This window comes from Pararge aegeria, chromosome 10 (assembly GCF_905163445.1).
Source record: "Pararge aegeria chromosome 10, ilParAegt1.1, whole genome shotgun sequence".
Taxonomy (NCBI): Eukaryota; Metazoa; Arthropoda; class Insecta; order Lepidoptera; family Nymphalidae; genus Pararge; species Pararge aegeria.
This window is the reverse complement of record NC_053189.1, coordinates 14,676,244-14,697,161: the sequence shown is the minus strand read 5'-3', so window position 1 is coordinate 14,697,161 and position 20,918 is coordinate 14,676,244. Positions and strand designations below refer to the sequence as shown.

The 20,918-nt window shown below is 37.1% G+C and overlaps 1 protein-coding gene across 5 annotated transcripts in view; it reads right to left on the bottom strand.

The window, feature by feature from the left end:
• Positions 1 to 303: 303 nt before the first annotated feature.
• The window catches only part of LOC120626793 (tyrosine-protein kinase Fer), a 75,481-nt gene continuing 54,866 nt past the window's right edge, over positions 304 to 20,918 (bottom strand). For 4 of the 5 annotated variants that reach the window (XM_039894540.1, XM_039894536.1, XM_039894538.1 and 1 more), the window contains exons 3-14: positions 13,556 to 13,652; positions 8,779 to 8,980; positions 7,686 to 7,823; positions 6,582 to 6,839; positions 5,895 to 6,105; positions 4,989 to 5,171; positions 3,419 to 3,619; positions 3,076 to 3,252; positions 2,610 to 2,823; positions 1,675 to 1,950; positions 968 to 1,090; positions 304 to 652 (exon numbers count right to left, since the gene is read on the bottom strand). In XM_039894540.1, coding sequence (XP_039750474.1) covers positions 516 to 652; positions 968 to 1,090; positions 1,675 to 1,950; positions 2,610 to 2,823; positions 3,076 to 3,252; positions 3,419 to 3,619; positions 4,989 to 5,171; positions 5,895 to 6,105; positions 6,582 to 6,839; positions 7,686 to 7,823; positions 8,779 to 8,980; positions 13,556 to 13,652 — 2,217 coding nt within the window. In that variant the 3' untranslated portion in view covers positions 304 to 515. The remainder of the gene's footprint in view (positions 653 to 967; positions 1,091 to 1,674; positions 1,951 to 2,609; positions 2,824 to 3,075; positions 3,253 to 3,418; positions 3,620 to 4,988; positions 5,172 to 5,894; positions 6,106 to 6,581; positions 6,840 to 7,685; positions 7,824 to 8,778; positions 8,981 to 13,555; positions 13,653 to 20,918) is intronic. The other variant, XM_039894537.1, reaches the window with a different exon arrangement.

Below are 20,918 nucleotides of genomic sequence, written 5' to 3'. Positions count from 1 at the left end.
TGCGTAAATCCTAATATTTTTTTTTTAAATGAATACCATCCTTCACTCAATATTCGTTGCGTAAAATGATGGCACAAGTTTTTTAGCTGTCTAGTTAAGTTAGTTTTCGAATTTGAGTACCTGAATGAGCACAAATTATCAATAATTCTTTCTAGCGCTTTTTAAGACTATATATTTATATAAATGGGTGAATATTTTATACCTAACTTAATGCCTTCTAAAGAGTGTTTTTTAAAATAAAATAGACACATGGTTCTATTTGTGCTGTACCTACTCAAATCTCAGAACTAAAGTGACAGAATTGTGTGTAAGAATTGCCACTTATGAATTCTTTACAGTGCATAAAACCTTCTATACTTATTTCGTCTATATTTGAAAATACATATATAAATGATTGCACGATTTTGCCTGGTTGTACAACCAATGCAACGTTACCCGCCGTAAATGTAACGTTACCCGCCGTAGATGTAACATTACCCGTTGTAGATGTAATGTTACCTTTTGTAGTTGTTAGGTTACCTATTGTAGATACTGTCAATGAGGGTGTATATCTGGTGGAAATGTGGGCGTTTGTCAGGTTCGTACTCCCAGCAGCGCAGCATTAATGCGTACACATCCTCGGAACAACCTTCCGGCGCGGGCATACGGAAACCTAGAAGGAAAAATTATATCAGCGTTGGCAGAATGTTACTTTTTACGTTTCATATTACCTCCATGTTACACGACTCAGAATGTTACTTTTATGTTACCGCACATCCGAAAACTCGGTCTCCGCGAATGGAATGGAAAGCACAAAGCCTTACCCACTAAGCTATCACCGCTTCAGTTAAATGTAAACGCATGTGTTTAACTCCGAACATCAAAGAAGCGTGCCGCTAACCTAACTAACGATTGGGGGAACCGAAGCTCTAACCACTAGGATATCATAACCACTGCGATAAAAATTAATCGTTTAAAATAATCTTACCATTGTCAATTTTCTCCCTGGCACGCGAGTTGCTCATGCCGGCGTATGGCGTGTCGCCCTTGGAAAATATCTCCCACATCAGCACGCCGTAGCTCCACACGTCACAGAGGGAGGTGTATTTGCCTGGAAAACCAAACAGAATCCATTAATTTGGGTATTTCTTAAAGTTACACTATCGAACTTGTCCGGCCTGAAGTTTTAGTCAACGGATCAATGTGTTTTTGTAGTTATCCAAATCCGAGACGAGTAGCATAACATTTTAGTTTCTGGCCTGTGTCAGATAGTAACATATATTGAGCTACTCATTTACTGGATAAAAAAGAAAAGACGATATTTCGAAAAGCTTGAAACTTTCATTGCGGTAAAATACAATCATGGAATACGAAAACTTTGTTTAAGGAGGGAAAGTTTGACGTGCCCTTTGAAGTGTTATATATTTGTCTAATGTTTAGAACTAGAGCAACGAAATTTCTTAAAGTTGTATAATTAGGTAGATATTTAGGACCATCATTTTCTTGACGTATTTGTATGAGAAAAGATGCGAAAATGAGTGTAACTAAACATAATTATCTCATGTCATGCATGTGAACCCCAAGGGTCTGAGCAGGAGAACATAATAAATAGATTTTTTTTGTAAGAGTTTAGCATGAGAGGTTAAGCTGTTTAGAAAAAACGCACGTCGTGAAAGATTAGCTTCATTAACTTACCAAAGTTAAGCGCCTCCGGGGCGGTCCATTTGATCGGTATTTGCTTCATTCCGCCAGACACGATATACTCCTCCTCCTCTCTCGACATGCCAAAGTCAGATATCTTCACAATATTATCGTCTCCAACTAGACAGTTCCTCGCGGCCAGATCCCGATGGATGCAATTCTTGGACTCGAGGTAACGCATCCCGCCTGCAGCGTCCCGACACATCGCCAGAAGAGATCGGGAGCTGAGGTTCGACGCTCTTGTTCGCAAAAATGTGAGAAGGGAACCACCTGGAAATGACAAACAATTACTGCCCGTTTTCAGGAACAAGGCAATGCTTACATAAATAACGCCTAATCTAAGGAGATTCTTAGGCATGCATCAACCGTTCATCAATAGTTGTCACCTAAGAGTTGGTGAAAGATAATTTCTACAGGCATCGCCTAAATCATTAGGCAATATAGGCGATGCCTAGGTTGATGCCTAGGTTATATGAAAAGGGGCATACGTTTCTTATCATCATCCGCAACCTAATAATGTCCAACTACTGGAAACCGTTCTCCTCTTGCATAAGAGAGCTTAGAGCCTGATGCACCAATGTGATTAATGCCCGTTTTAACTAACGACGTACAGAGAAATGCCCAAGAATGTAACGCCTAATCAAAGAAGATTCCTAGGCATACATATAACCTAATTTGTCTATCGTTCTTGCCACAAGGCTTGTTTGTATTATCCTATTTTTCGTTTTTCCTTATGGATTCAAGGTTTATTACGTATATGTACATGTAGAGCATTTATTCGAATTATCCTATTTACACATCTTCAATTATTATATCAATCCCCATTATAACAATATATTGTGTACAATGTTTTCCATCCTACGGTGTGTGATGGCACTCATATAGTTTTAATCTTGGCTAATGCTTCAACTGCATGTATCAGTTCTTACCAGAGACTAGTTCCATGACGATCATGATGGGTTGCTTCTGCACAGCAATCCCAATAAGGCGCACGATATTGGGGTGTTGGTACTGCTTAAGGATACGGCCTTCTTGTAAGAACGTGCGTTTTTGCTCTTCGGGCAGTGCGACGCGGCAGGTCTTTACTGCAACTTCTTGGCCTGTAGTTTTGAGCCGTGCTTTGTAAACATCACCGAAATTACCCTGGGTAAACAAAAAGTTTATTTTTAATTTCCCACTGACAAGAAAATTTAGAGAGACAGTATTTTGAACTCATATTTGTTTAATAAAATTGGTAAACTTTATTTAGTTGTTTGGTCGACAACGATTTAGATTCGACCTTGATTCAAGATACCAGTGGCGACATATTCATTCATGCGAATTATAGATGTGAGAAGAAGCTTGCAACAATATTAAGCGGGTAGATATTCATTATTCTTCTTTATCATAACGTACCCGTCCTATCTTATCTAATAACTGCACATGGTCGTTGTTCAGCTCCCACGTCTCTCGCGGCACAGCTCTTCTCAGTAAAGCTCCTGAACGCGCAGTGACGGGTACGCCGCTCGCCCGCTGCCACGCTATCAGTTCTGCTACTGAAGGAAAAGCTGCACCTTCAAATCTGTAGTGACCCTGGAACATATTTAAATTATTATTTAAACAATTATCTCAAGAAACAATTGTTTAATGTTTTAAGTGGGACTGATCTGATCTGTGGTATTCATGGTCCCTAGTATTAAATAATGGATACTTTATTGACATTTGGAAACAACATTTAGAAAGTGTTTTATGATCTTACCTCTGGCGTGGTCTGTACAATAAAGTGTTTGTGTTGTCCCCAACATACGGACAGCACTAGTTGCCTCGCATGATTCCTCGTTGTTTCTCGAACCAAATAATCTCCATCCGCTCTCAGCAGACGAACCACCTCTTCTCTAGGTAATACCCCATGAAACCATTCCTGGTCCACTAATGACCGCTCTGTCTCACTCACACTGACCTGTTAACATAAGAAATAAGGAACTGACTAAACGATATGACATTATTTGACGTGTGTGACTTTATCATAACGACACAGTTTCACGTGCGTAGGCGCATGTGCAGTGCTGATAAATAATTTATAATATATAATATGCAATTCTGATCAGAAATATGTCGCACAACTTTTGGATTATAAGTAGATATATAGATAGATGGATTTGGATAGCTACAAAATATGAAAATAGATCTTTCAAATAAATTAAGAGTAGAAAACTTGCCTGAAATCTGTTGATATAATTAGTATCAAAATCTACATGCACATAACACATTGGTTATAAAAACAACAATAAAAGCACGACACGACATACACCATCTCTCTCGAGTTCTAATTCCAGTTCCAGCTGTAATTGCTTCAACCTTTTCTTCCGCCGTGGAAATGCAACCGGCGGCAGCAAATCCGCTTGTGTAATGTACATTTCAAAGGGATCCACCATTTCTATCACGGTCTAACACTTTTTATCACCGATGTATCATTTTATGACTAAAAACCTACGGCAATTGTCTGAACTTGAAAAAAATCTCCGACTGACACGCAAGACGCACTCGTGTAACATTTCTGGAAAGACGGAAGCGGCTTCACCTTGATTTTGAAATTGAGTTTTAGTGTGAACCAGTGCTATTTTAATTTTGTATGAAAGCATATTCCGGTGTGAAGTTAGCGCAACAAGCCGCCTGAAATACAGAAATAGACGTCGGGAAACACAGTGCACGGAACGTGTTCTAACAGTTTTTCCAGAATTTGGCTTTTGGAACTCACGTATCACAACCTATTGTAGAAAGTAGACTTACCTCCCTTGCACTGAAAATTATTCAATTCAAATAATTCAATTTTAATTTTGAACTTTACTTATAGTATACCGACATAAGTCGATAGTTGAAGCGTGACAACTTAGGGTACGGATTGCGTTTGTCGCAAGCATTTTATAATTGCATAAAACTTTGTAATTAAGGCTTTTGCTGGTTCTGTGAACGACTATCCTTGAATAAATCAATAATTAGATAGATCAAAGATATCGTGGATCAAGGTCAGAGCTGTCGCCAAATACAAAAGAGAAAGACATGGCATACAAGAGCTGCTAGTACCTATCGACCTATGCTTCACAGAGGAATGAGAATATCCTCATTTTCATGCATGTTAGACGTGACATGCGTGCGAATAACATTTGGTTAGTGGCACTCACCACGCGGTTAGGACATTTACAGCGGATCTTTCTCCGCTTCTTAAACACATCACTCTGCACTCTACATTGCACATAGACATCTAAACGTTTGCGAAAACGCCTTTTTAAGACCACTCTCTGTTTCCGGAGGGTCGATAACAATTTTACCGAGTCTGCGGGACCTTCGCTGCTGCTTCTGTACGTTTTTGGTGGTAAAGCTGGACTTGATGGGACTGATTTACGTCGGAAGGGACGTGTGAAAAGTCTGAAGAACGGCTTCGGTGGTATTATAGAGTGCAGGTGCAACCGCAATGTGTCCATTGACGCTTTCGACCCAAGTGACGCACCGTCCTGATGATTCAAGGTCTAGTTTTAACCACAAAGCTACTAAATCCTTTTCATATTCTAACAAAAACAACCTTTTATTTGAGTAATTAAATATTGTCAATATCGCATGCAGGTCGCTTCTCGCCTACGGCCACTCTTATTCAAATTACATTAAATACATTCAATGAAAACCATTTACTTTTATCAGTCTAAATTTAAAATGTTCTGTATTGGGCCATTAGGAATAAGCTTGAAATGTCATAGTATTGCTGATCTTATCGATCAGGTGACAGCTGTCAGAACTGGCTGACAGTAGATATATACCTGGTTCATTTGTTACGCAATACTAATATAATGTCAAAGACTTGCCGCTCATATATTCGAACTTATGATCATGCAATAAAGCAATCTAAAAAGTATGTTATTTTTATTTGAGACTTGCACTTCTGCTGAGTTAACAGATATCTATCTTTAGAGAAACAATCCTTCTAAACAATCACATTTTTCTTATTCCCTTCCTATTCTCTCCTCTTATCTCAAGTTTCCATTATTTTTACGACTTTTGTCGTCTTTAAGTATATCGTTGCTTTAAGTTTAGACAAATTTTAGTTAACTTTATAATAAACTAGCTCTGTTGTATTTTTGTCTGCGGTGTTTCTATAAAAGTGTATTAATTCATTTGTCTTCAATTGTTTGAATTGACCATTATTTTCAACGAACAAAGTTTGATTGTTCAGAAGTTCCTACCTGATGATCGGGTGAGCTGCCATCTAGACTGTCAACGCCAACCACCTCAGCGGAAAGGTCGGGACAGCCGCTAGGTGCTTCTTCGCAGCCTAATTCAGCTAGAGCTGCTCGAATCATCTCGGCCTGTTTAGCACATTTGCGTTCAGAAACTCGCAACTCCAGCAATTTCATAGGCTCCGGTGTTGTTACAGGTAGTGGTGGCGGTGAATGTCTGCAAAAAATCAAGTTTAGTAAATCTCGATACCAAGTTAATGGTTAATTCAGGACTAAACTAAAATGTTTTTAATTCAGTTATAGTGCGACCATGTTCTTAATAGTCCGATTAATGTTTTGAGGAAAGGTATTGTGCTGGCATAATTGTTCAGAAATTACAGTAAAAAGGTTTGTTTTTTCTATGGGATTTTTGAATGATCACAGGAACAAACCCTCCTACTTCCTATATTCATCTTTCTAAGAGAGTTATTGAAATTTTGACAAGATATCTGTCGGATCATCAGTACATTTATGTAGCTTAAAAAACAGTCAAATGATTCTTTGAATATTTATTTTTGGAAGTACCACATACTTACTAACATTAACGAAAGAAGGCTATCCATATTACGTATTCATAAATAAATAAATATTAATAGTAGTTCCACTGAAGGTACTATGAATGACCTGTGCCTGATTACCAAAATTTTGACTCACCTGTCTATGCCGTTAACACCATTTGTCATCCCTGTATTATTATTCTTACAGACGCCATTCCCAATAATCTCGGGTCCCTGTAACGCCGTCTGTTTCTCCCTATTGTCCAGTAGACTGGTCTCCAGTTCTGTTAACTTTTCCTTTAACCACTCGACTGTTAAATTATCCACTGTGAGCTGATTCGGTTGAAGTTTGCCGCTGGTATCTTCAACTAGACTCTCGTCGAAGTTGAAGGTAATTGGGGTGGAAGGTGGTGATCTGAAAATAATACATCGTCCAAATCTGGTATTGTTCTGGTGATTTAAATTGAGTGCATATTTTCGAGCACAAGAACTATATTTATGGATAAATAATTAGGTTTCCATAGTTGTTGTTCCTATACAAAAAGTATCGAAACCAATTTTTTCCCCCAACTATCTATCAAATGTTTTCTATTTGCTGTAACTATTAGTCCCAAATCTTCTTATATATATTTCAGTATAAATCAGAACCAGGTACTAGTTATTCAATACCATAATGATAAATAAAATAAACCAGTATTACCCTTGCCACTAACCGTGATATTGCATTTTGAGCCATGCATATTCTTAACATTAGAATACTGCCTATAATACCCTTGAGTTGCCGAGGCTGATGGTATTGGCCAAAAAGTGGAATATTCTACGTCTATCAGGGTTATAGGCAAGGGCCGCTACTTATAACGTACGTTAATAGAACTAGAACAAATTATGGTAAAAAAATCCCTTACCTTTGAAGACGCCAATTTTTATAATAAAATACCTATAGTTATAAAAAATCTAAACTCATTAAATGTATTCAAAACTAAATTAGCTTCTTATATATTAAGTAATATTAATAAATTTAAAGACGAATACATTGAATGAGTAGATAAAAGTAAAATTGAATTTAGTTTAGTCTAATGGGGAAGTGTATTAATTTATTGTAGAAAATTAAGTTTCCTATGTAAGTGACTTAGGTCTTTTTATGGGAATAAATGTCTTTAAACCTAACCTAATAGTCTTCTCTTCTAAATCCAACAGTCAACTGTAGTTCAAAATTTCATTCATTTTTTTTTTGTTTCACAGCGTGATTCAAAGTACTTACTTGTACTTCTCCATAAACTCTTTGTATTCGTCCTGTGGCCTCAGATTTTGTACAGTTGACTCCACTTTCGTTTGAATCTCCCTGAACTTGTCCGTGCTGAAGTCTGACCTCTGGACCACTTCTACCAATATTCCTTTCCTACGACAAAAATAATTGATTGACAATCACTTTCATGACACTATTCCTAGTAACAGTAGTATAAATAATGATAATACCGTGTTTTACAATGATGCATGTATTTAGTGTAAACACTTTACTTCGACCAGACATGAAACTTTCTACATCAGTCTATAAGACTCTCACAAAGAACTATTTACTGAGAAATACCCACTGAACAGACCTACAGAACCCTCATTCTGCTATTGTTGCATGCAGTACATTGTGTCCAAAAACAGTGAAAACGCGCACGTCTCAATTCACACCCGAGTTATGTTTTTAGCTTACAAACTTTTCCCATTTTTCTCCATTTTACGGTAAACGTTTAGAACATTGAGATAAAATAATTACTGTCAACTGCTAAATGGAGTGAAGTAACTAACTGCCTGTTCGGGAATATGGAATGGTTTTTGATGCTTCAATATTAGTTGTGAACACGGTTTTATTACGTTCTTAATTATTTGGAAAAACTCTTTACTAGAAAACCTGACACTTAGCAGACAGACATTACGACATCTATTCCAGGATTTACTAATTTTAAGAGAGGAAAAAATCCATTACATGAAAAGCTGTACCTGGGTTCAGCGGATGGACATTCAGAAAAATTGAAATACCTATTCTATTATAGTCTAAAAAAGTGAAGCGGTGATAGCCCAGTGGGTAGGACTTCGACTTCACGCACCTCTAACTTTTCTAATTTATATTCGTTTTAAGCAATTAAAACATCACTTGCTTCAAAGGTGAAGGAAGTCATTATGAGGAAACATGCATTCCTGAGTTCTCCGCAATGTTTTCAAAGGTGTCTGAAGTTCACCAATTCGCATTGGGCCAGTGTGGTGGACTACGATGCTGACTTAACCCTCTTTCATTGTTGGAAGTGACTCGTGCCCTGTAGTGGGCAGATAATGGGTTGATATGATGATAGTGTTTACTATACCATGAAGATGCAGTGGCTTCACCCTGTCTCCTTTGCTGGTCCAACAGAGCTGGTAGTGAAGCGGTGCGCAATGCCCGCTCGCATTCCGTCGCTTCAGCCAACAACAGCACATACTCGTTGTGTGCTCTGTGCAACCGACGACATGCTTTGCCATATTTGTCGCGGGTTTCGTCCAGCTTGCGACCGCCTCTACTCGTTGGACCTGTAAATAAATCTTTAATTAGCAACTAGCTTAGTAAGAATGAAGTCTGCGGAAAGTTCTGCTGAATCAACATAGAAAAGATGAAGTGGCGAAAAGCACGCATGATGGTATTGAAGGCTAAGATTATTTAAGCTAAGGCTAAGAGCATCTGAGTCAACTATAATTACATTAACAAATACATTTTGTAAAATACTGGGGGAATATAATAAGTAGTATAAGAATAATTCAATACATTATCAAGATAATATTAGGTTGTTAAATTTTAACTCTTCGTGAGTTTACAACATTATCTAAAACTTAACTTACTTAGGTTAGCCCTTGACTGCAATCTCACCTGGCGGTAAGTGGTGATGCAGTCTAAGATGGTAGAAGGCTAACCTATTAAGGAGTATTTTGGTCATACCCCCTAATCGGTTTTTACACGACATTGCACCGGAACACTAAATCGCTTAGCGGTACGTCTTTGTCGTTAGGGTGGTAACTAGCCACGGCCGAAGTCTCCTAACAGACCAAATCTTTCTTTGGATACTGTAAATACTGACGGATTAAAATTGAAGACTGCAAGAGTACCCATCTGGTTCTTGGGTATTAAATTTACCGAGAAATTTTTATTTCATGTCGAAGTTACAAATGCGTTCTTCCTCGGAAAAACAATTTAGATCTCTGTTCTGGATCTTAGTCATTACGTACATAGTTGCAACGGTTTTAACGGTAGTTAAACGTTAAAAGTGGTTAGTTATACTTTTTCCATAATTGCGTAAACGCTATAAACATTATAAAATGGCGTACGAACGGTTCGAGTGCATTGACACTAAAAAATTGTTGACGAAACAGCTCTCGCGCGCAATTTGTCTGAATGCATTTAAAGCTGCATTAAGGATGCCGTGAGCATATTATGTCTCGCGACCAAGAGACTTTCCTACGAATTTCCGTTCGCAGAAATAAGGCAAGCATCATAGGTAACAACATTGGATTTAGGTGAATTAGTTCCAGGAAAAGTTTATGTCTATTAATTTGCATATTGTAATGACATATTGAAGTTTGTTCCAATTTTCATATATCATAAAGGAATGTTAAATTTTTTAAGCTTTGTTAGTAATTATTTCAATGTACATATATATTATTACTTAGTTTTTATCGTCATCATCATCATCGTCATTATCAACCCATTACCGACCCAAAACCGGGAACGGGTCTACTCTCAGATGAAGGAGAGTTAAGTCTGTAGTCCACAAAGATGGCCTATTGACGATCTGTTGACATAACAAGCCTTAGAGAACATAAGAGAGAGACATAGGACATGCAGGCACGATGTTTTCTTTCACGAAAAAGCAACTGTTATTTAAGGACATTATTAATAAATTATTAACGATCAGTGCATAATTAGTTAATCCAACAAAATAATGAAAGAAAATCTTAGCCATGACCTATTCTTGTAATTCCTAAATACACTATAATTAGCTATGTGTCCCGCTTTAATTCGTATAGGTATGGCCACAGTTATATGGTGCATGGAGGACTGAATGACGTGCACACAAATCTGACCTGTACGTGAAATGGGAAGTGTTTAAAATAGCGTGAATAATTGCACGTATAATGGAGCTACTCGAGTTCGCATGTGTACTGATAAATAGGTTCACATTTGCGAAATTACGTCCCGGTGGCGCCAGTTAAGCTGTGTAGGGTGGTCAGTGCAGTGGTCTGGTCGGTATCGCCGAGATAATGTATGCCGATTAGCCGGGCAAATTCGTGTGCGTTTCATTTTAGCTTATGCCACTAATACACATGCCTGTAGCTCGTAAACACGAACTAGCAACTGAGGTGAGTAAGGTTGCTAAAGCACATGCTAATGGATAACATGCGTTAGGGTTTTTTGAAACTGAAATGTGTAATATTCCTCGAATATGATGTAACTACTTATACCAACCCATTTTCAAAACGACGTATACGCGCATTGGGATTATCTTTCTGTATTTTTTAAAACTATATGGGCCTCATAAGAAGGCTCAGAGTAACTCAGCGGGCGATGGAAAGAGCAATGTTGGGAGTATCTCTACGTGATCAAATCAGAAATGAGGAGATCCGTAGAAGAACCAGAGTTACCGACAAAGCTCAGCGAGTTGCCGACCGAGTTGGGGACCAATGGACGTTGGGGTTCAAAGGTGTTGGAATGGCGACCCTGCACAGGTAAACGCAGCGTTGGTCGGCCCCCAACGAGGTGGACAGACGACTTCAAACGAGTCGTTGGGAGCCGCTGGAAACAAGCGGCCCAGGACCGTGGATTTTGGAACTCTCTACGAAAGACCTATGTCCAGCAGTGGACTTCAATCGGTTTGAGTGAGGATTATGGTTTTTTTAAACTATCCTACTAAATTCAGATGGAGACAAGAAAAACAAGCTAAAGCAGTAATAGCCTAGTGGGTAATGCTTCGGCTTACTTTTCGGGGGACCGAGTTTGATCCCCGACGCACATTTTAGGAGTTTTGAGCGTTTCAAGGAATCAAATATCACTGCTTCAATCGCCAAGAAAAAAACCGTGATACAACAAGGCTGGTGAAGTCAACCGATCGACGCGTGGTGGCCTAAACCTTTCATATTCTGAGAGGAGACCCGCGCCCTGTATTTGACCGATAATAAGTATAAATGATGATTATAATAAATTAATAAGGTTCACCTCACTTTTTTACAATAAGCAACGTGGGAACGATTTGTCATCTGCATACAAAACGCAGCGATCATTGTGCAATCGACTCGCCGCTGTCAAATAAGGAGTTTTGCATGGACATACTGAGAACGTGATTAAGTTGCTAAATGTCCTAAGGTACTTATATGGTTATATTATGGATCCTAAATGGATAACGATCACCAGAGGAGAAATACTGTACGATTTTCAGTCCATAATACACTTGTCTAATCTGTTAAGACCTGTCATCTCATATAAATATAATGTCATGTTGATAGGGATGATTGCTCGTCAATGTCGCTATCATAAGTCATCTAAGTACAATCCTATAACACAAGCTATGCTTACTTTAGGTATGGCGAAGTATGTAATAGTTATTTATATGGCGTACTTTATTTATTTGCAATAGGGATTATTTTTTATAGATATACATTTATTATTATTAATCTTGCCAACTCTTCCTTATTCTTTTTAAGCTACAGGCATGTGTATCACGCACCTTATAGACTAATTATTTTCGTCTGCGTCGAACGCTACACTGTAGTAGGTACATATTAGCACCTGGGTGTTGGCGTCAGGCGTAGTCGGAACAATTGGCGGGCATCAATGTGGGAGTAACATACAGCGTTGTTTATACCGGCGGACATAATGGATATGAAATATGAGCGCTAATGGATTGTGCGAGAAAGAGAAATGGTTTTCAGTTAATTATTGGGTCGAAGGTTAGCTGATCTACTCCAGTACAAACTTTATACAAATACATAAAATGAATGTCTGCCATTATCTGCCAGCTGCTCATATGGGATATGCTGTCGGTTACATGTTATTAAAGGTTATTATGTCTATCTGTTTTCACGGCCTAATCTTTAGAACTGCTGGACTTACTTTAACAAAAACATTACAAAACACTTTTTTTAATTGTAATATTGTTTTAATAGTAATTTTAATTTTTTTAATAGTAACTGACAAAGTTGATTGCAAATCTCATAGTGAGATGTCTCTCAATAAGATTAATGTTTATATAAAACGTAAGCTAATAGAAAAATCCTATAATATAATATTAAGGATTACGCGTATGATAAAAAAGCTGTGGGTATGATTTGCTCTTACTTCATAGCTCAACATTAACTAGATTGTGAGATGGTGATAACAAAAATAACCTGACTCAGTTTGTTGTGGGCTCTTCTTAGACCAGGGCGCGTTTGGAACCCTCGTAGCTTTAGTTTTAAGTTAACGAATTCAGTTTTCACCATCATTAGTGTTAAATGTATGAACGCTTCATAAGTGACAATAATACATTTACATGTTTTCGGCAAGGATGAAGTGCAGTGAAAAGTGAATGTGGTGTCAATTTTTTATAGCAACGATAATAATATATATCAAACAAAAAAAATTAAAATTTTCTTTTGAAAAATGCAACCATTCCATTAGTATTTTCTTACGACGTTGTCACGTTCAACTATCGTCAGTAAGCCGACTTTACAGACAACCAATTTTTTAATAATTGGAAAACCATCGCCTATATACAGAGCAACTGAGAGAGCTTTATAGGGCCTCCAAGAGACACGTCCTAGAACGTGCCGCCCTTTGTCCATCAACCTGAGGCAAAGGTGTTTAGCCTAATTTGCCTGGAATTTCTCCGGTCCACCAATCCGCACTTGGCCGTGTGGTGGACTACGGCCTCAACCGCTTCTCATTCTGGTAGGAGACCTGTATCCTGTCGTGGGCCGGAAATGGTTTGATGTGATGACACCGGCAACTACAACATACTGGAACACAGCATTGCAACAATGCTGCGTAGGTGCAGAAATAATATGGCGGTACCACTTCCCCGCACGAGCTCTGTCACAAGCTCTTCAAAAGGTAAGCCTTTACCAGAATTATTCACTTACATTTGAGATAGTTCTCTTCGAATTTCGCCCTCATCTGCTTGTATGACTCGAGACACTTCTGATACTCGCTCTGCTTTCTTTGCACCTCTTCTGAGAGCTGTCAACAATAAGAAAATAAAATAAATAAATACACTTCGACAATACACACATCGCCTTCTAGCCCAAAGTAAGCGTAGCTTGTGTTATGGGTACAAAGATGTCTGATTTTTATGAATAATATACATATAATAATATACTTATAATAAACATATAAACACCCAGATACTGAAAAACATTCAGTTTCATCACACAAACATTTTCCAGTTGTGGGAATCGAACCCACGACCTTGGACTCAGAAAGCAGGGTCGCTGCCGACTGCGCCAATCGGCTGTCAATAATATAAACAGGAAATCAATAACAATATAATAAATCTCAAATGTAGGACCTGATCCACGCCGGTAATTAATAATTGATCTAAGATTGGTTTTAATCTCTTGACAGAGATTAAAACCAATCTTAGATCAATAGGTGTCGCTCGATCGATCTTTAATCCATTGGCTAATAATGAAATTCTGCATTCAATAATTTTTATATATTATTAGATCGTAAGCGTTTCGTTCTTAGCACAAAATTTTATATAAAACACATACAGACATATTTTGTATAAAAACAACCCAGTATAAAAATTTGTAGTCAAATTCAAATGTGTAGAAAACGATTAGGGGTATGACTACCATATCCCCTATCAGGTGAGCCTGCTACCATCTTAGACTGCATCATCACTTACCGCCAGGTATCATTGCAGTCAAGAGCTAACTTTTAGTGGAATAAAAAAATACAATACAAATTACCTACCTAGTACTTACGAACTTTCCTTATTTAACAAATCCATGTCAAAAGTTCTACTGTAAACATTTTTTTTATCAAAAATAAATACAACATTCTTTAATTAAGAGTTTGTTCTTGTTCTTTATGGGTTCATAAAATTAAATACAAACACAAACATTAATTGTCAACGGTACCATTTATCTTTACAATTAGAATAAATCAACAAACACATTCGTAAACAAATGTGAAAATATACACATAAGTGTGAAAAGATTTAATGGTCACAACATGTTAAAAACTACTTGAAATATCAGTCAATGCATTAATTTATGCTTTTTAAGCAAGCGCTTTACGTAAGGGTCTCACGTATACGTGAGATGGTATCCAATTAAGAAAAGCAGGTGACCAACCTTCAGCCAAAATAATGTATTAGTAAAGTCTTATAGATCAAGTAAAACCATCTTTATTAGTGAGCCTAATAAACAGTTCTTTAAAAACAAAGTTATCTCAAAGATGATAGTAACTGACCCTGATTGACTAACTGAAGTAACTGGCTGGTCTGACTCCGGGCCAATTTGGAACCAAAAGACCTTGTTAACCTTGAACTACTATAGGTTTGAATTTGGAGGACTAATATAGGTTTTGCTCTGCATTGCGAGATGGTGATAACAAAAAAAACACCCGGCTAAGTTTTTTGTGGGCTTCTTCTTAGACCAGGACGCGTTTGGACCCTCGTAGCTTTAGTTTTGAGTTTACAAATTTGGTTATCGCCATCATCTCACTACCGTGTAATTCTTATGTACACATCACCTATGGGCCAACTTGAATAAAGATATTTTGGACTTTGACTTTGACTTTTGTGGTGTGGTGCACTAAAAAAGATTTTTCGAAACGACAACTATATAAACTGAGTTATAGGGTGAGATCTTTTGATTAATTGATTATTGATTGATTTGTAAGTAATTGAGTTTGTTATTTGTTGGCAAAATTGTCTATAGCCGGATCATGATAGATTTTTTGAATTCGTCATCTGGCAAAATTTTTGAACAGAGTTTAATAGAGAAGTTCTTAATTAAGCTGGTAACCCTAATTTAATGGAATAACTAATCTATAAATTCCGCCGTCTTGCGCAAGTATTATAAACATGATTATGTGAGAATAGCATAGCGTATAAAATTCGCAATAAAACTACTGTGCTTAATTAGAGTAACGCAATATAAATCTTTTCACGGAAGACGACGTCGGCGGGTTTTGACATACAAATCGTTTTAAATGTAATTTTTATTATGCCTTACTAATTAAATTTAATTATATTATGTAGGTATTTACTTAACATGGTATCTGCTTCGTTAGGGAAATATTCGATCATTCGTTATGCATAAACGTAGCTTTTAATAATTCTAACTCAATAAAACTGACCTTAAAACTATTAAATATATGAAGACCTGGAATTCTTATTTAAAAACAAAAACTTCTGTTCATTTATTTTTAAAGGCCTATGTTATTTAAAAACCCGGGATGTGGAATCGAATTCGAAATCGAAGAAAAAGAAAACAGCGATCTATATTTTAAACTTAAAAGTATCATCAACCCATTACCGGTATAAGGCACGGGTTTCCTCTCAGAATGAGAAGGGTTTAGGCCATAGTCTACCACGCTGGCCAGGCTGGCTGGCGGATTGATGGTCTTCACACACCCTTGAGATCATTATGGAAAACTTTCAGTCATGCAGGTTTCTTCACAATGTTTTCATCGTTAAAAACACCGAAAACAAGCAAGAAATATTAAAATTGCTTGAATTAAAAACGCACATAACTCCAAAAAGTCAATGGTACTCACCATTGACTTTTTGGACCGGGGCTCGAACTAGGTTTTCGCGAATAGAACCAAAGCCTCATCCGCTAGACTATCACCGCTTCTGTAAGAGTGTCGTGTTATACAACGTGGAAATGAAAACAGAAATAATACTTCAGAGGCTTTAGAGGTACAATATTTATAATCTCTGAGTGTTATCATTGCCATAGTTGTTACTGAAAGAAATCAGATACCGCCCTAACATCACATGCAAAAGTACTGACACTTAATTGAGTACGCGTCGCGTAGCGTAGGTACTATGCACGTGTCTGTATTTTATCTTCAAAAGGACTGGCATAACTAAACACTTAGAAAGTTTTGATCTAGCTATTATAAAAAAATAAATACGCTTCTTTCGATTTCATATTTTTACAGGGTGATTCCTTATTAAATATACTTATGCACCTTTCAACATTATTTCTTTTTATTTTTTTCATAAAGTATTCTTAACCCCAAAACCTCTTTTTGCGGACATATTCCCATACCTATCTAATAATTTCACCCATGAACATTAAACGATTAATCAGACTATCGTTACGAAAGTCTCTCACGGCATCTGGAACAAGCTAAGTACTTAATAATGATCAATTTGCTCATTTGCAACAAGAAAACCCGAAGAAAGGTCTGCACGTATTCGGAGCTTTGTCGCAATGTTTAGTTTCACGGTTATGTATAAGGTATATCACGATATTTTATTTAATTAGCTCAATATAATAAATGTATATTTTGGGATCGAAGGAAGCACAAAACAGAGTTTGCTGAGCGGTTACTTCTTTGATATTTCGGTAAGGTTTAGAGTACAGCCACTGAAATTTGACTATCAAAAATGCGAGAGAAACCTCTAACTTTTTGGAGTTACTTATCCGTTATAAAACATCTCAGTTGACAGAAAAATAAAATTACGAAATCATGTTATTCTTATCACATAACCCATGGTAAAGTGATGATGCAGTATGAGATGGGAGCGGGTTAACGGGTATGCTAGTGGGTTTCTATGCGGCAACGTATCTGAACGCCAAATGCGGTTTGCGGCATCTATTTGTAACTTATTATATTGCCACTTCCTGACAGGGCCTCATGGCTGTGTAAGATTTGTGAAGAAATGCACTTAGGAAGTCCAGAGCGCCAGGGAAGTCAACAATAATAGAAAAGTATAAAATAATCATCATCATCTATCTTCATGAAATTAACCCTTTAACGGTCCACTACAGACCCACGGGTCTCCTCCCACAATGAGAAGGGGTTAAGGCCGTAGTCCACCACACTTGCCCAGTGCGGATTGGTGGACTCCATACACCTTTGAGAACATTATGAAGAACTCCATGCATGCAGGTTTCCTCACGATGTTTTCCTTCACCGTTGCAGCAAGTGATATTTTTACTTAAAACGCATATAACTGCGAAAAGTTTGAGCGCCCTGGGATTCGAACTCGAGCCCCCGAAAGTGAAGTCGAGCTTCTACCCAATGCGCTATCACCGCTTCGATGTATATAAAATAATATGTGGATTTAATTATTGCCTCACCGACTGTAACATGATGATTTTGTTAGCAAAAAAAGGTAAATTACTTAATAAATTAATAATAGACGCGGCAGTGACGAGTCGAGTTGGTGGTCGTGATTGGTGACGTAAGCGCAGAGCTTGGGAATGTATGCCAACCATTTCCGGTTCCACTGGAAGGCTGTCAGCGTGTAATGTAATATCATTATATTTATTACTAGCTTTGGCCCGCGATCTCATCCTCGTTTGTTTATTAACTTATCTTCCTCAGATTCAATCTCTTTGCAAAACTTCGCTATGATCGGCTTAACTGTGAAGCAGTGCACGGGTAACGAAATATATGTTTTAATGCCGCAGGTACCACTTTTACCCGGCTATTTTACTGGGACAATACATTTTATTACTCCATCTCTCTGCCAAAGGATGCAGGCTATCTCTCTGTTCATCAAGAATTGAAGTGGGTGAGCCAACATAGGCGAAAACAAACAAAACAGACATTTTCGCATTTATAATAAGTAGGTATTAGAATGAGTATGGGTTAGCAGTTTGGTTGATAATGATAAAATTATATATTTAGATGTATATTGTCGCAGACTTGCGGGCCCCTTATATCCTCTACAACTTTTCTATAGAAAACATTCATACCTACCTACCTACCTTTTACTCCTAATATAATTACTCTATACAACGTGTAACCGAATTACGAAATAATGTTAAAGGATGCATAAGTAAATTTCATAAGGATCATCCTGTAAAAATATTAAATAAAAAAAGCATATTTATTTTTCCATACAAACGAATACCAAATATTCTAAGTGATTACTTATGACAACCCTGTTGAAGCTAGAAAACCGACACGCGCATAGTACTAGCGCTACGCGACGCGTACCGTTACAATAGGTTAAATAAGTGGCAGGAGTCACTTGATTTTAATTTTGCTTGTGATGTTAAGGCTATCTTTTTTCATTAAAAACTAGGGCACTGGTTTACTTAAAAACTAATAGCGTTTCGGTTACACAAATAAGTCTCAGAGACAGTAAAGAATGTGCGTCTAAAGGCTGTGAAGTATTATTTCGCTTTTCATTTCGACGATGTATAATAATCGATTTAACAAATTATGTGTTTAATTCCTTGGGAATGCTTATCTGCCTCGTTGGTCTAATGCTTAGCATGTGTAATGGATCACGAAGTACTGGTCTCGAATCACTGGTCGGGCCAAAACTTGATAAGTATTGGGTTATTCAGTTAGAGAATTCTCAGTTCCAGACCGGAGTTAGGAAAGTGGCGATGTGTATCCCCGTGGCTCGGAAGGCACGTTAAGCCATCGGTCCCGGTTTTTATCCTTGTGATGATAGTCGTTAAAGCCCACCAAAATGCATTGGTGGGTTTATGATCTAAAACTCTATTTCGAATGAGAGGAACTGGCACATGCCCTCCTGTTAAAGGGCTGAGGATGTGGGTAAGGTGTAAGAAATCCTTTGTTTTCTCAATCTGTATATTCCTGTATGATAAAATCCTTCAAAATCGGCAGCTTTGCAGTATATCGGAAACAAATAATCGAACAAACAAACACACTTGCGTTTTCTAATATTAGTGTGTAAAATCATTAATAAAATTGACAGGAATTCCACATAGATATTTTATTGATTTATGCATTGTGACTGATTTTGGAAATGTTTTAATTAAATGCTTATTAATTTATCGGCTTGCAATAATTGGCTTGTAACTAATGTAATCTATAAAAAGACATGAACAAATATATTGGAGTAAAAACTTTTGGTAGTTATTAGAAAAAATAATTACAAAAAAAAAAAAAACAAACGAGATCTGAACTTTTGATATGGAAAAATTAAAAAGTAGAAAAAATATTTAATTGATGTTAGCAATTAATAGATAGAAATAATCGCGAGATAAGGGCTAGTTTCTGATAACGAAACCCTAAAATGGATAACGCAAGAAATGTCACGGGTTGAGAGGAGGGACCACTTTCACCTTTCATTCTTATCTTTATATATATGTTTCTTGTGTGCGTGTGTATGTCACTGATCTCCTCCTAAAAGGCTGGACCGATTTGAATGAAATTTTCGGTATGCGTTTTGGTGGCACCCTGGATGGTTTAGATTTACAAATCAGCCCCACAGATGACGCTGGGGTCCTCTAGTTATTTATAACTTGCATATTCCCAAGAAAAATGTCTATACAACATCCAAACAATTCTTTCGTTTTTAATTTTCAGAATCATCCTGAATAGTTCAAACTGATACTAAAATAAAATAACTCAATGACTAATTCAAGTAGATATAGAAATTAATTATTAAACTTGCTAACGTATGAAAAATTCGATAGGCACAAGCAAAATGTCTTTGTTGCTTATAATTGTGCGATTGCAACACCATCAAACAATAATACCTACTTAGTATATAAAAATCAGCAATATTTCTTGCAATACGTGAAAATAGACGGTTGTGCAACTACCTATACAAGCTGTTTAGACTTTAACACGTCCAATGCTCACAACAACCCATCGACACCTTAATTATTATAATAATTATAATATTGTGACCGTGGTAACTAATGAGTTGTTTTGTTGATTGTGTTGTGAGATACGAGGAAAAAGATGCAATATTATAAACGCTAATAGATACAAATACACAAACCTAGCTAACTTCCGTACCCGAATAAAATAACAGCAGGCAGCAGCAAAATCAATCTGTTTTTGTACCCACTCACTCATTCTTTACAAACCAAAAGTAAACATACTAAACTGACCTGTAGTTAAATAAATAGTAACGAGTACAGTCAATGCCGGTCAGTACAATATGATATACCGTTATTTTTAAACCGATACACCGAATCCATTCGCACGTGACTTGCACGCAATCACATAATGAGCGTCATGAGCACTCGGGCTGCGACTACATTAGAGAGCGATTTGAGAAGCGACTAGAACAGCAGATGGAAAGAGTTTTGGAAAAATCATTTTTAGTTCACTTCTATTACGCTGGTTGATGGAGCCTTATTTCTTAATAATGCACACTGAAGTTTTAGTTTTAAATCAGGTCTATTCAATTATGGTTTGTTTTATAAATTATATGTGATCTGTAATGACAGTTTTAAGGCCCTTAAAATTAAATTGTTACAACGTCGGAATAGTTATGCAGTGTTAAGTCCACACTACAACTGACAGCACCTTTCAAATGTC